Here is a 17,040-nt window from a genome sequence, read left to right on the forward strand (position 1 = left end):
GAATGAAAAAAGCTCAAGTTTTGAACAGAGAATGTCCTTATTTGACTGTAGGCTTTAATCTAGAGTCACTTGACCTATTTGGTGAATACACATCAGTGAGAAGGTAAAATAAAAGAAAGTATTTGGGTACGGTGTAACTTTAAATTAATACAACTACTAACAATCCACTGCCAGACCAAGCAACCTGAGGCCAACACAGCTGTGCACACACCAGAGTTCAAGTCAATTGGACTTTGATTGTTATGACTTGAATAGGACTCTGAACTGAATGTGATTTTTTATTATTATTTTTTTTATATATAACTTATTTCATAGAATCTCTCTAAGCCTTGCAAGCATCAGAGGAGTAAAAGTAAGGGTTATAAAACCTTCCCAGGCCACAAGTTGTTCTTTCGATCTAAAAGTGTCTTGGAGGAGGGAAAGGTGGAAGTTTGAGCTAGAAAGTTCTTATCAGAACTTAATTTAGACTGTAAAGCGATTCTTGAAACCATGATTCGCCTAGTTAACAACTTTCTAAGTTAGCGAAAAGACTCTCTTCTCTGCCTTCCCCAATCTAAAAATATAAAATGTAAGCTCCTAAGAAGGTTAAAAAAAAATCCTTAAATTTTGCAGTAACAAATACTAGATTAAATATGAACCCGGGGCAAAATGTGTAAGTTGCAGCCCTTTCCCCCGGGACTCTAGGGGGGGGGTCAGGTTATCCCCATTGCCATAGTTATTGGACCTTAAAACAATGCGCAATATAACAGCTATCTAAAAAATTTGATAGGATGTCTTGAGTAAAAAGGGAGGCGTGGGAAGGGGCTAGTTGCCCTCCAATTTTTTCGGTCACTTCAAAAGGGCACTACGACATTTGATTTCTGTTCAAATTAGCACTCTTTCGATCTTCCAGGATCATTGGCTCAATACGATCTCCCCTGGAAAAAAATAAATACGCATCCGTGATCTTATTTTTAGGGTGAAAAAATATAAAATTCCACATTTTTGCAGATAAGAGCTTGAAATTTCGACAATTGGATTCCTACTACGCTGAATTTTATGGTGTGATTTTCATTAGAATTCCTTGACTTTTTGTATTTCCCTCCTTTTCGAAAATCCGGCAAATTGTCTCAGGCTAGTAGCTTTTGACGGGTAGCCTAGCATTAAACTGAACGAATTTTATATATTTGGAATGAGAATAAAAGCGAGTTCTTTTGATGTATCTATTATTAAAAAAAATAGTTTCGGTTACTATCGGGTCGAGTCGCTCCTTAATTATGTTTTGTTACCACAAAGTGATTGATATATTTTTTTTATTTTCCCGTAATCACTAAAACTTACCATTAAAAATATTATTTAACTGTGTTATCATTTACTAATAAAACCAAACTACAAAAATTGTAATTAAAATATAATAATTACATTAAAAGCTATAATTACAAACCTGCACGCCAGTATTCTGCCATTGGGTCTTCCGGAAATGGGGATTGTAGTGGATATTTTCCATCCAAAAGAGATGTCCCTTCCATCGATATCTCAAACAGGGAAATTACAACAAGAGCATCACATACAGTCACTTCAGATCTCATCATCAGTCGGGCGTGGGCCTGACATAATCTATAAAAAAAAAGTACTGAGTTATGAATATAAAATGCGAGGTTTGTACATCAAACAGTTAGAGGTACCGAACTATAAGCAAGGACTCAGCCTAATAGTAACCAAAACTCTATAAAACGGAATTATAAAAACAAATAATACGCCAAAAGAAATTGGCTTTTTATGCTGATTCCAAATATATAAAATGTATTAAGTTTAATGTTACTCGTCAAAAGCTACCAACCTAAAAATATTTGCCCGATTTTCGAATTTACCCCCCAAAAAACAAGCGATCTTAATGAAAAACATGCCATCAGATTCAGAATAACAGAGAACTATACAATAGATGTTTCAAGCCCCTATAAACAAATGTGGAGTTTTGCATTTTTGTCACGAGAAAGATCATGCGTGTTTTTGCGTTTTTTTTCTCAGGGGTGATCGTATCGAACCAATGGTCGTAGAAAATCAGGAGAGGGCCCATTCGAAGAATTTCTAGTGTTCTTTTTAAGTCACCAAAAACAATGGAAGGCAAGTAACACTTACAAAGCACTTTTTTTCCCAACTGCCTCTGATCAAAATCCTGATAGCTATTTTCTTTAGTTGTCGTTTTTTTTTTATCAAAAAAGTTTCGTAATCATATAAGTTTTAAGTATATGCTAAATATATGAAATAAAAAAGTTTTAAAATAAACAATGGCTATATTATATACTCTCCCCTTAATCATGCCCACAAATTTAATCATCAATTTAAATTCAATCAAATTTTAAGTAAATATAAATTCAAGAGTCTTGTATTAAGAAACTCTTGTCAGAACGCGGAAAAAACTGCTATTTTTCGTCGAGTTAGGCTGAACTTTTTGAGTTATGGATTTTTTTTTATTTTAGTTGCTGAAATTTGTTGATTTCTCAAAAACCGAAGCAGTTACTTTAGGATTAAATGTTGCTAAAATCTCGTCGTCATGACAAAAATCCAAAGTGCTTTGAATTCTCAAACATAAAAAAATGGTGTTTACGATTTTTGAGTAGATGCTTGGCACAATATGAATTTTAGTTAATGTGTTTTATCTAAAATCTGAAAGACAACTCAACAGAAACAGCATCCCAAAAAATAAAACCCAAAAAAAGGACCCGGTTTATCAAACCAGATGCTTAGCCCCTCAGATGATGGACAGTTTAACTAAGAAACATAGTTATAACGGTTCCACTACTCAATAGTGCGATCGATTCCCCCAGGGTGGGAGTTTTCATTAAAAATACCCAACTCCACCTTTCCTGTTTTTTTCAGTGGTTTGGAACCTTTCATACGAATAGGAAACCCTTATACTTTATTAACTCATACTTCAAATCAACATGATGTTATTGTTTAGATATCAGTCATTTTGATCTCAATTTAATACGTCATAACAGTTGATCAAGTGTGATGAAACACATAAACTGAGTCGGAGAAAAGAGCACCAGTTGATTTTTAAGTTTGTTTAATTTACCATAGGGTAAATTAAATAAAGTAGAATAAAAAGGAACGAACGAAAAATTTAAGAACGATTAAATGCACTAACAAATAAAGGGACGAAAGAATTCACGAAACAATTTGTACGGCACCTTGGATTTCAAGCTTGATTTTACTTCGGGTATTCATAATTTTGTACAAGGAGGTGTTTTTAACGTACTTGCTTTTAACTATTGTCAAAAATTGAGAATTTTTTAATTTCGGAGCTCACGTATAACGGTAAATTAAAGCGACTGGAAAGCGGACTTATAAGAAACGTGATTTGGACCGAGAATGATTTTTGTAACACGGTTCTGCACAGTTTCGATGTCACTACTTAGGTGTTCGGTATTGTGCACTTGTGACCCTGAGACTGGGCATGCGTACTCGAGTAATGGCCGCACATAACACATATATGTCAGTCTAAGTTGTGTTATAGAAAAACCTAGGCGCCAAAAAGTCACTAACGATCTTAAGGCGTAAATCCTTTTTTCACTAGATTTACAACATGCGGGCTAAAGGAGCAGTCTGAGCTAAAAGTCGACCCCGAGTATGACTGCGGTTAAGCTGGTAGGGTACCATGGTTCGGGACAGGGGAGATCAATATTTAGAGGGTTGAACATCATCACTTTTGTTTTACTCTCGTTGATTTGCAGCCCATACGTGTCACACTGGCTGACGAAAGTTGACTTAAGGTCGCTACTGAACTGTGGAACGACTTGGAGCTTGTCAACCAGGTACTTCAGCAGGTTAGATAAGTCGTCAACGTATTTAAACCGATCGTCAACTCCCAAAAGCACAAAATTTATCAACGCTAGAAATAGTAGGGCCGCAAGTTTGGTGCTTTGAGGTGCGCCACACGTAATTTCGGCCCATTCTGAATCAAGATCTCCCGAGAAGAGCGCGTAGACACACTGATAACGGCCGCGAAGAAAATCGATAACAAGTAGCAGAATATGCTTCTTTGCACCCATCGCCTTCGAGTTCTCGGCAGCGGTAATATGGTGGATTAGGTCAAACTCTTTCCGATAATCAGCTAAGAGCAAGTCCAAAATAGTATTCCTTTAATCTAGCCATTCAGTTATGAGGTGGAATAGTCTCACCAGATAGTGAGTAGTGCTACTTCCCTTCAGACAACCGTACTGAAAGGGGTCAAGGAAAGGGCTAATTTGAGAAAGAAGTTCGCGGGAAATGAAAGATTCAGTCACTTGAGCTAGGTTAGGAGTACTTAAGATTGGCCTTAGCTGGTCAAAAGATTTGGGACCTTTTACTTTCGGTATAACTCGTACGTATGCCTTCTTCCATACCCGAGGAAATCTTCGTTCCTTAAAACACTGGTTAATCACTGAAGTTAGTGGTTTGGCAAGGAAAACTGCGTATTCAATCAGTAACTTTACTGGCATTTCTCCAGGATACGAAAAACAGTTCTTTTTCAACTTTTCGATCTCCTTGAAGACCAAGTATTCGGTCACTTCAACGATCGATTCTTCAGAAGAATCTCTTATTAGTGTCTCAATTTCACAGTCACTGACGGAAGGGTAAATTATGCTGATTGTTGAGAAAAACGTGTTTACTTCAGTAGATGTCACTAGTGTTCCGTTATCTTTATGTATTTTAATGTCACCGGTTATTTTCTTTCCGGTCAAGTGTTTGACCTCAGAATGCCATTTCCAAGGATCAGTATTCAACAGTGGGGACACTTTCTCGCGAACGTAACGTTTCCTAGCATCTCTGTTTATGTTCACTATATGATTTCTCAGTTTGTTCGCTGCAGGTAACTGACCGCTGGAGTGAAGCTGGCAGCGGGTCTTGATCATGGCTTTAATTTCCTGCGTCACCCATGGATAGTGCACTTACACTGACAACCACGGTTTTTGTGGGGAAATGTTCGTGATACTTGTTTAAAAGCAGAGAATAAAGTGATTCCACTTTCAGGTCTGTCACTGAACAGATTTCCTCAAAGCTTAAAGTCCCAATCCAGCGTCCGAAGGAACAGATAGATTCCTTGAACAGGGGTCAGGTGGTAATTCGTGTCTTTTTTGGCTTCGGACAATTAGGTTTAGCTTCCCACAGAAGAACGAAGTGATCTGAGTTTTGGAGTAGGCCTAGAGAATGCGGGGGTTTGTAGTGATCGGCTAGATTCGTGAAAATAATGTCCAGTATACTACCACTTTGATGAATGGGAACAGTAACAGTTTGCTTTACGTCAAGCATAGACGACACCCATTGATTATTGCTTTGGTTAAGGTCGCCAGCTATTATGAACGCAGGTGCTGCGTATTGTTGGCAAAAATTGTCAATGCTTGTTTGAAGGTACTGTATAAGCTCCTTCCTGTTCTTAGCACTTTCTGGGTAGTAAACAACTGCTATTATAATGCACGAGAACTGTCTGGAAAGAAAGCGCGGTCTACAATTAGCCCAGATCACTTCATGGCAGGAATATTTTGGCTCCCTTAGTAATTTTCAGGATAAATCCTGCCGCATGTATAGTCCAACACCTTCGCCACGGCGCTCCAAGCCCCGGCCTCGTCTATTGTTAAAAAAGCTCGTGTAACCTTTGATAAACCCAGTTTACGTCTGTAATGTCCCAACACTCGGTTATTTCTGCGATAGGGCAGCAATTCTGTTGAATAAGGACCTCCAGTTCATCCATCTTATTGTTTAATGACCGAGCATTACACAGTAAGAAGTTTGGTAGCTTGGTCTTTGCGGAGAAACTGAGAGGTTCAAGAGAAGTTCATGTCAGTTGGTAATACTGGGTAAAAATACCAGGGTAGCAGTACGGGTGGGATTTCGTAAGGAGGTCCACAATGGATCAAAGTTATTGACTTTTGTCTTGCACTTCTCAGGGGGTCTTGATTTCCTTTCGGACACGAAAACGGGGATACTATTTCGCTGGCATAGTCGTCCGCCTCTCTTTCCTCGCCATCTACGTTTAGTCTTGCGTACCATACACACAGAGTCCTCTGTTGACTTTCAAAAAAGTCCGAACAACCACAGATGGAAGTTAGATGGCGCTGCTACTGAAGTGGATGAATTGGCTTCGTATAAGGTGGCTTTTTCATACCGAATCGTCATGACAAGTGCACGAAATGGATCTAGGAGGACTAATTGTTAAATTCTTTGCACTATCACGCAGGAAACTCATCAAAGTAAGTAGCAAAGCTAGGTAGGCCAATCCTTTGAACAGACTGACAAATGTAGATGGCACTGTAGTCAGTTGAAGTGAATTAAATCTTCTTAAAAAGTTTTTTAATAGATGAAAGTCGTAAACAGTCTTTTTGCTAGGTAAAGGTCATTATGATTACACTCACAAATCTAGGCCAATTCTTTGAATAGACTGACAAACGTAGATGGCATTGTAGTCAGTTGAATTGAATTAAATCTTCTTAGAAAGTCACTTTAATAGAAAAAAGTCATTATCATATCAGTTACGAGGCTAGATGGGCCTTCTTAAACAGACTCTTTGATAGGTAAAGGTCATTATGATTACACTTACAAAGCTAGGTAGGCCAATTTATTGAACAGACTGACACATGTAGATAGCGATGTAGTCAGATGAAGTGAATTAAGTCTTCCTAGAAAGTCTTTTTGATAAAAGTCATTATGATTACAGTTACAAAAGCTAGGTAGGCCAATTCTTTGAAAAAATGCACCATCACAACGAAAATCCGTCGAAATCTCCACACGAACAAGCTAAAAACTAGAGTGCCGCGAAGCAGCTGTAATCAGCGCTAGCAAAGTCCAAATTGTTTAAGTATTGTTTAATTTATCAAATTATAAAAAAATTTGAAAAAACAAATTGATTTTAAATATATTATAAATTATAGTAAACAAATTATTTTATACAAATTATATAAATAAAAATTATAATGAAAAAATTATATCTGGCGTATATTTGTGTTTAATTTGTCAATTTGCCATAAGAACAACAGAGAAAAACTAGACCCTTTTAGCCTACTTTCATCCATTTCTTCTATAAACGACATTTTCAATTATCATTTCTACTATATCTGCTGTCCACAAATTTTGTTTAATTGTTTGGCCTTTTTATCATAATTTCACCAACATTATGAGTCTAGTAAATAAGAGGCGTTGCCGACGTTTACAAAAAATTCCTACTAAATATTTTACTAACCCTGATGTTCCTCCGAGCTTTTATTATTACTAAACAACCGTTAATGACCTTTTTAAACAAACCGATACCTTGCTGGAAATTGACGATTGCTTATGAGCACAAAATTCCAATATTTCAAGAATAATGATAAAACTCGAAAAATTCATTATTAAGAAACAAAATTCACACTTTCTTGGTTTTGCATTAAATTTTATCACTTTTTCGACGTTTTAAATTGTGTTTTATTCTTTCGTTTACATTTGAAGGTCCCATTTTTCGAATTTTTCCCATTTTTCGAATATGTTTCCAAAACTTTTGGCAATGCTTATTGGTTAATTAGTATTTATATTTTTGCAAGCAAGTAAAACATCTTAGTGACAATTGAAATAGTGGAAACATGCCTAGGGTTCCTGGTACTCCTAAATATCATGCTGCCATCTAATCATAATGCAGGCTTAAAGAATAGATGGCAATAACCCACAGACAAGAGGTGCTATGACCACTTCAAATAAGCTGCTGCATGTTAAGCTAAGTTATTTTTCTCTTTTAAAGTTTCACTGCTACAATGCTCTATTTTATCAACCCTGCCAGCTTAGCTGTGTACAAGCATCAATATTGTCAAAAATGTTGAAATTGTCAATTCTATTTTTTTCTTTCTTCTATAATAAATTGAGATGACGCAACTATGAATCACCGATTACTACACTTCGTAACTTAGCGGCAATGCTTGAAACTTTTTGGTTTAATAAATATAATATAATTTAATAACTAAAAGCTAATTATCTTTTTAAAAAATTGAAAATAAAGTAAGACAGAAACATGATTATTTTACCTATCTTCATCTGTGCTCGTCCGGGAATACATCTGTAATTTTACTTAGCCCATACGAAGATTATCGTCAAGAAACGAATTACTGTTAAGTTTAAAAAAAAAGTATTTCATCAAAATATCCTCTACATTTCACAACAATATCAATCAGATTGTTAAATCAGATTATACGGGGTACTATCAGCAACATGATTACCTTTTTTTTCAAAATAATGCAACTGAAGAGATACATAGTGACATCAGAACTATCTAAAAAGCACAACAGTGTCAGTTTTCAAAAAATACTGAACCAAAATACCATGTGTGCAAGCGTTTTTCTAACTAACAGAATTTCAACTACCCAGTGCTGTATCGATGTACTATATGACATCTCAAATATAATATTGGTACATACCAAGCTCGTAACCATACCTAACTTATGTGAACAGGTGAAGACTAAGGAGAAATCTTGATTGAGCGTTGGAGCAGCGGAGTGTAAAAAAAAGGTATAATGCATTAAAAAGCATCAATCATCCTAGTAATATACAATCCCTCACAGGGTAGAGGAATTAAAATATTAAAAACGAAAAACGAATTCCAGAGCTTCCGCTTCCCCACTCTCTCCTCCCATTAACAAACTACCCCACCCTATTCTTGGTGATCAAAACTTTGATACCGTTTTCTACTCGTAACTGGAATCGAGTCCACCATGGTGAAATTTGATAACATTGTGTGCTAAAGCGCACATAATCCAAATAACTCAAATCTCTAAGCTCAGTCACCGCCATCCCCCGGAAAACCTCTCCATCTACATACATCTTAGCCTTCTCCTGCCATAAAGACATACACTCACTACAAGCAACTTAGGTGAAGCGCAACATATTACTCCTCCTTTGTCCTCTACTAGATTTATTTCAATATCAAGCATATACTGCTCAACTTTTCGACGTGCTCCGAAAGGCGGATGAAGATTAGCTAGATGTTTTCAGGAGAAGTTGCAAACGGATTGTCCTGGGTACCCGGCTTCCTGACCATATTTCAAACAGTAGGCTGTCCGAAAAGTGTGGTTCAATCCCACTTTCTAGGGCTATAATAAGAGAAAGGTTGATATGGCTAGGGCACGTTCTGCGGATGAAGGATGACAGATTGCCGAAGATTGTCCTTTTCGGCCAACCGTCTAGAGCTAAACGGAAAGCAGGTCGTTGGGGTAGGAGGATGTCATAAAGAAAGATTTAATAGAAATGGGAAATTCTTGGGAGGGTATAAAGAGAGAGGCTTTGAATAGATTGGGATGGAGGAAGAGCGTGCCTAGCTGTGTTTAGCCTCAGGTGGCTTGGTGCTGTGGTAAGTTGTTAGTAGTAGTAGTAGTTTCGAGGCGCTCACATTTCAGAGCCAAATTTATGCGCTAGGAAGACTACTTTTCTTCCAAACTTTTTTCACCTGCAGAAAAACACGCTACACTTTTGCTATTCTAATTTTCATATCTTTATCCCAAATTTGCTAATAATGTTACCCATTTAAGTGACGCTATTCAATTGATCTATTTTCTCCCTTAATATTAATTTTAAACCTTTTCTTGCACGTTCAACTCTTGAAACTTATGAAATTCACTTCATTTTTAATCAGGACATTAAAATTTTAGTTAGGACAATCAGATCATGGCGTAATCTAAGTCTATGAGAGTTTTACCTTGATAACTCTAGTAGTTATGACTGCTTAAATATATACCTTAGAGTTACCTTGGTAACTCTAGGAGAATTACACTTGATACCATGTTCACCCATAGTTTTTTTTCTGTCTTCCTGCACTGGCTGCACCCACCGACTTTCCTAATAATACTACCTAGGTAGTTCTGTTATTTGTTATTGGTAAGTTTATAGGTAAGTTCTGTTATTTTTTATTGCCAAAGTTTTATTATTGGTTAATATTAAGTTTTCTTGTTTCTCTAGTTATCTGCTTAAAATTAAAATATCAGATTCCAGTTTGAATTCTTGAGTAGTATAAGGTGACCTGGCTATTGGCTTTGATTATATTCAACATACTTATTGCATAAATTCCGTTCAACTTGAAATAAAAATTTGGACGGTGAACTGTCTCTTGAACAAATCTTTTCATTCAACAACAATTTCTAGAGAATATATTTCTCTAGATAATATATATTTATATATAATATAGATAATATTTATTTCTAGACAATATGTTCAAAGAATTCTCCTGAGAAAATATTCAAAAGATTATGTATGAATAAAACTGAACTAACAAATTAAATATATACCAGTGGCATCAGACAGCTATATTTATTTCTGACTCTGCTCTTTTATTTGTGACTTTGTTTACAAGGTCGGTTTTGTTTGTTTAATACCCCCCCCCCTCAACATTCCTTGAAAGTTTAAACTTAATACCTTTAGCTATGCTTGAGATATTTCACATTAGCCTTTTTGACGACCTTGATGCACATGGTGTCCTTTGGTTTAGTTCAATATCCCCCAGAAGATTCCTTGAAAATTTTAACTTAATACCCTTACCGTTCCTGAGATACTGCAGATACACCATTGTATTGCAATATAGATGGATGTAGATATCACCTTTAGATTAAGTTCAACATTCCCCTCAACATTTACGGTAAGTTTCAACTTAATACCCTCAGCCGTTCCTGAGAACTTTCACGTCAATACCCTTAGCCGTCCCTAAAAGATTGCAGACACTTCATTTTGACGACCTGGACCTTAATATCATCTGACGACCTTAATATCATCTGAAAGTTTTAACTTAATACCATAAGCTGTCCCTGAGATATTGAAAAATACACTTCTGACAACCAGGATGAGTCTAGTACCTTACATATAGTTCAACATCCTCCTTAAAATTCGCTGAAAGTTTCAACTTGATACCTATAGCCGTCCCTGAGATACTGCAGATAAACCCTTTTGACAACCTGGATTCTTATAGTGTCTTTTAATTTAGTTCAACATCCCAATCAACATACCTCGACAGCTTCAACTTATTACCCTTACCTGTTCCTGATATACTGCAGATACACCTTTTTGACAACCTAAATGCATATAATATCTTTTTATTTAGTTCAATATCCCCCTCTACATTCCTTGATAGTTTCAATTTGATTCACTTAGTCATTCTTAAGATTTTACAGATAAGTCCTTTTAACAACCTGGATGCACATACTATCTTTTGATTTAGTTCAAAATAGCTATAGTATATAGTTCAATGTTTAGAATTATTATTTACTAATATTTAGTTCAATATACTGGAACTTTGGCTATTTTGAACATAATGGCCACCCCAAAATTTGATCGGATGTCTTTGGAGAGTATAGGGACTGGTTCAAAAAGAAGGGCAAGGGAGGGTTCTGGTTGCCCCTGATCACTTTTGACTTTTTAAAAGAGCACTTAGTACTTTCAATTTCCAATTGACTGAGCCCCCTCAAAAGGTTCTAGGATCACTCCTTCTATACGAAGTGGCTCTTGAAGATAATTAATTAAAAATAACTTTTTACCCAAAATAAGTTTTTCAAAGAAAAGTAAAGAACTCCATTTAACCAATAATGAGCAAAAATAAAATCAAGTAATCTACCAAGCGTGAAACTACCACAAATCAGCATCGATAAATAAATGAAACCCCAAACGGACAGATATTACAATAAATAACCGAGTCAAACTCAAAACGAGCAGAAATTAACATGAGTAGGGCTCAAAACCCCTATGTCTTCCAAGGCCAGAATATAATTTTCAATTTACTGAAAAAAATGTAAATACTTTTACTTTTATAACTTTAATAAATCAAATAATATTAACATTTTTATTAATAAATATCTGTAAATGTATATTAAACTGACAATGCAGATTCATTTGTGTTTTTTTCAGTCTTTTTTAGTTTTTTTTTCAGTGGGGGAGTGTCCTCCTCAAAAACACAATTTCTATCTGGAAATCAACTACGCTGAACAAAATAGCTATCTCAATATTCTGATTGGGTGTGTCTGGGGAAATAGTGGGCAGGGAAGGGGTGTTAGTTGCCTTCCAATCACTTTCGACTATTAAAAAGTGCACAAGCCACTCCAATTTCCAATCGAATGAGCCCTTTTCGAAGTTTCTACGACAACTCCTTCGATACGAAGTGCCCTGGTCTAAGACCAAGAACCAAAAATAAATAATACATTGTGCCCACATTGTGCTTTACTTAGGCGGCGCTATTGCGCTGTTTATGATACTTAATAAACGAATAAATAACACAGTGAAGGTTTATTGCTCCTTACTCACTGGGAAACATCTTAAACAAAATCATTCTCTCTTCTACCAAAATTGAAGCGTTTCCAGAAATAGTCTTAACTGCTTTTCTCTTTTCCTAAATCTCCGCTTTAAACTAACCATAGATGCTATTACATGATGACAATTAACGTCAGTAATACTACTACTAATACTGCTAACACCTCACCAGAGCATCAAGTCACCTGAGACCAACACAGCTACGCACACTCCTTCTCCATCCCAATCTATCCGAAGCCTCCCTTTTTACACCCTCTCAGGAAGTTCCTTAAATCTTTCTTTATGACAACCCAGCCGCGGACGACCTGCTTTCCGTTTAGCCCTAGACGGATGACTGAAAAGAAGAATCTTCGGCAGTCTGTCATCCTTCATCCACAGAACATGCCCTAGCTATCTCAACCTTTCTCTCACTATAGCTTTAGAAAGCGGAGTTGAACCACACTTTTCGTATAGCCTACTGTCTGAAATACGGCCAGTCAGTCGGGTACCCAGAACAATCCGTAGTCAATTTTTTGGAAAACATCTAGCAAAGCTTCATCCACTTTTCGGAGCGTTCATGCTTCAGAACCATATTTGACCACTGGCATCATTGTGACGTCAATAATGGTAACATTAATAATGCTATACCATATATGTTATTATGATAGATCACCCTCATTATTTACCACATACAGCTCAAAAATAAGTATTTTTTGGACTTTACGCTTCCGGGTAAAAAGGAATAATCGATGAAAAAAAAAAAAAAAAAAAAAAAAAAAATCTCCGTATTACCAAATTTCTTAATTTCCCAGGTACGCATATCGTTTTTAAATCCATTTGGCCGGGAGTGCAATGCGTGGTTGGGGGCAAATCATCCGATACTTCCCATGCTTTAGGATTAGCGTTACATACCTTACAAGGCTCTCAAGAATTCTTACAGTAGTTCTACCAGTGCTTCTTAACTCAGCTTTTCTCTGAAACTGATAGTACTTGACCAGAATTTCATTTGCAGCTTCTGACATTTCTGGTTTTAGCTGCCGAACGTAGCATATATAGGCTTGCAGCTTTTCCATAGACCATAGTGGTGAGTTGTCAGGTTTTTCTATAAATTTTGTTGGATCTTTTCCTTCTAAGATACAGCTTGATATTAGCCTGAAAATATATTGAAGTAAATTAGCTGAAACAAAAACAGAACTAAAAAATTAATACTGAAAATAATAGCACCTTCGGAAGTTTTAAAGTCCATAAATACTGTTTAAGTCTTAACAAAAAATCAGAGACACTAAAGACGAGAAGTGAAGGAGTAAATGACTGTCACGTATTGAACCCCCCCTTTTTTTTACACCCCGTAAAAGTGGAAAATAGACATCTACCCCGCACTTTTTTCACATAACCTCCCGCCCCAGAAAGAGAAAAGAACCCTCAGACTGCGAAATTACTAATCATAGACATTTTCTCAAACGAAGAAAAAAAAACAAAAAAAACAGCATAACCCCTCAGAAGCACTGACTTGAATTTAGTAGCAGAACCCTATGTAGCAGCTCATAAATAGCTACAATTCACAAAGCCTAGATATATATCCTCTATCATTTTGTCTAAGATACTATAAATTGATGTATATTTCCAATTCCAGCTTAATAAAATGATAGAACTAGCAACATGATTTTATAGGCTAGAAACAAGAAGGGTATTCAGCTCAACCCCACCAATGTTCTGGCTAGGATACTATCTTACAAAAAAAAAAAGAAAAAAAAAAAAAAAAAAAAAAAAAAAAATGGTATCTGCGGCTAAACCTTCAAAACCTCCAAAAACTCAATCACCACATCAGTGTTCCGGTTAGACTGTCATCTAAAATATATAAAAAATATTGAATTTATTTATTTACTGCAGGTCTGGTCAGCTCAACGTAGGTTGAGATTCAGCAATGACGATACAAAAAAAAAAAAAAAAAAAAAAAAAAAAAAAAAAAAAACTTGAAACGCATATACACATTATTGTGTTCATGAGGGTCCAAAATTAGTTCTAAAGAAACGTACACAGGAATTTTTACAGAGGGCGCCGTAGAGTAAAGGGTCAAATTTGAAAAAAAAACATTAAAAACAGGCAAATACCAGAAAATCTAAAAATTAGAGGAAAATTAAAAAAAATAGAAGAAATTGTAAAAAAACCTGAGATTCTGAGAAGTGGCTGAACGTTCCTGACAGCAGGTACTTATTTTGTTGTGTTTAAAATTTATTGAAAACAGTGATGATTGAAATTCTAGCTGCATTCGTTACAGCCTAACAATATTACCGGTGCCAGGGAATTACGAGCCGTTTTAGGTTGTTGAATTTAAAAATACATTATTTTTTTTTTATTATTATTATGAGTAAATCAAGTATTAGTAGCTGCTCTTATAAAAGAGAGGTTGTTATGCAAGTAAAAATAAGTAAAAATAAGAGGTTATTTGAAATATAAAAAAAGTGGTTTTTATGCCTTCTTCAAACCGTCAGTACGTCTAAACCGACTTTTCATTTTCGCTTAGTTCACTGTCGTACGTGTTCTACGCAATTTACCCAATAACTTCTATTTTTTTTTTTATATTGAATGAAATAAGTGCAACAACCCATACAGTAAAAAAGATAACTAATCTCACCTAAGGTATCGATTTTTTGGCTTTTAAATTGTTTTGAGTCTCTTTCGAATTTTTAAAACCAAAATTATCAATTCAATTTACCATCTTTCCGATAATGAAGAACCACAATCAGATCAAAATTTGGGAGAAGTAGCGTGACGAAGCCTCTGATTTTTTTTTTTTTTTTTTTTTTTTTTTTTTTTTTTTTTTTTTTACTTGGTAACCTAAGCAATTCTTAGCAGCCTTACCTATCCCATTCATTGTCTTTCCTGTCAAGTAGAACCAAGACCAGATCAAAACGTGAGAGAAGCGGCGTTGCCATTGCTACATTAATTGATAACGACTGTGAAGGATCGAAACATCCCCGTGGGTTTGTTGCTGCCAAAACTGAGCACCGAGTGTCCAACTTGCACACCAATCCAGCCTTAAAATAAAACAGAGTAAAAAAGAATGTTTATTTGTTTACTTGGGTCATCTTCAGTAACATCAAAGTTTTATTCATGAAAACTTTTTTTTAAGTTTTAAACTATGGGAAGCTCGTCAAAATAAAGTTCGATTCTATTTAATGTCCTTCAACACACTCTTTAATGATAAGACAATTAATGACACAACAAGTTTTGAAGAATTTAGAAATAATGTTAAGGAAAAAATGTATTCTAGTTATGAGTTTTAAATTATTATTTGTCATTTTTATTTGTACTTGATTTATAAATTTATGGATTAGTAATAATATTATTATTATTGTTATAAAATTGTTTGGTAAAATTTTAATTTTAATGTAATTAAAAAATTTTTTATTGTAATTATGCCAAAGCTATTATTCGCTTTTTTTTCTTTTTTTTTGTGGGTTTTGTAGGAGTAAATTGGTTTTTTTGGATAGTTTTTCCTTTTTTTTTGTCGTTACGGTGACTCCAGTAGTAACTCAGCAAGGAATTATGTATTTTATTTATACACATATACATATATATTTATTTTTTTATATTATAAGTATTTCTGGTACATTTAATTTGTGCTATAAATTAGTACTAAAATTTTCTCTTTTTTTTCTATTCCTGGCACTCCCCTAGGAAAACTTGCCTTAGCAAGTCCATGGGCAGGCTAGAAGATTTAGTTGAATGACATGTTCTTTTTCATGTGTTATATATTTACATATATGTATGCATTTTGTCCAGTTATATTTTTTATTAATAAACTAAACTATACAAAACACATTAAGAATAAAAATAAAAACAACTGCCTACAGTCAATGGACATTAATACAAAATCTTGAATTTTGCAGGAGCAAAAATACAAAACTTAAGACCTTTGGTCTCTAAAATGGATAAAAATAAAAAAATAAAGCAATAGTTGGAAACATAAAGACGCAAGTTTTTCCCCTCAATCGCAGTCTTAGACCACAAGAAATCATTCCAAAGAAGGTCGTTTTAGGATGAATATCATTTGATCCATCTTGGCTTGCTCATGAAACAGCCAATGAATTATTACGTGTTTGTGACATTTAGTGTTAAGCATAAAGTCAAATACTAAAATCAAAATACATTAGGTCCAGTCACAAGATGTCTGGAGGAGCACAGGGCAGCCACAGTAGTCACCCTATTAACCCATTCTGAGTTTCCGAACAAAATTCCCCCATCGAAGTCCTGACTAGCTACATCTCTTTCTCCAGCGACCTGCTGAGACTTACTTTAGGTCAAATTGACTTGCAAGGACCCGAGGGTGTCCGAATCCATATGTCGTGAGGCAGCCTTCCATCACTCATTCGTACTGGATATCTTCTTTGTCAAATTTAATGACGTCGAGAGTAGGGTTGTGGTTATTAGATGTAATGTCCTTTGATTTTGGAGTAATATTTTATTCTGGAATAAATTCCTTTTTTTTTACTTTCAAGTGCGGATCACGGCTGACACTAAGAATTTAACAATATATCAGGATCCACTTGGAAAAAAACTTCTTAAGGTTTAAATAAAAATCATAAGATATTAAACCTTAATAACACATATAAACATACTGTTTGAAGGTAAAGTATAAAGATATACTTTTCCCAAGATCCCAAGTAGAGGACTTAAATTTCAAGATCTTGGGTCCCTAGAGAGGGATAAAATCTGACACTACCATTAGATTTTGTTTGGGGGAATTTATCATTTCCAACAGAGTTGGACTGAATGTCCCTTGACTTTAGAAAA

The 17,040-nt window shown here is 35.3% G+C and overlaps 1 protein-coding gene across 1 annotated transcript in view; it reads right to left on the minus strand.

The window, feature by feature from the left end:
- Positions 1-17,040, minus strand: part of LOC148939097 (DNA helicase MCM9-like) — a 50,968-nt gene that overhangs the window by 26,291 nt on the left and 7,637 nt on the right. Inside the window, exons 2-4 of the mRNA XM_089107308.1 lie at positions 15,106-15,281; positions 13,156-13,395; positions 1,424-1,596 (exon numbers count right to left, since the gene is read on the minus strand). Coding sequence (XP_088963434.1) covers positions 1,424-1,596; positions 13,156-13,395; positions 15,106-15,281 — 589 coding nt within the window. The remainder of the gene's footprint in view (positions 1-1,423; positions 1,597-13,155; positions 13,396-15,105; positions 15,282-17,040) is intronic.

Source organism: Artemia sp. Qi Xiang Cuo, unplaced genomic scaffold (genome assembly GCF_049724085.1).
Source record: "Artemia sp. Qi Xiang Cuo unplaced genomic scaffold, ASM4972408v1 HiC_scaffold_22, whole genome shotgun sequence".
NCBI lineage: Eukaryota > Metazoa > Arthropoda > Branchiopoda > Anostraca > Artemiidae > Artemia > Artemia sp. Qi Xiang Cuo.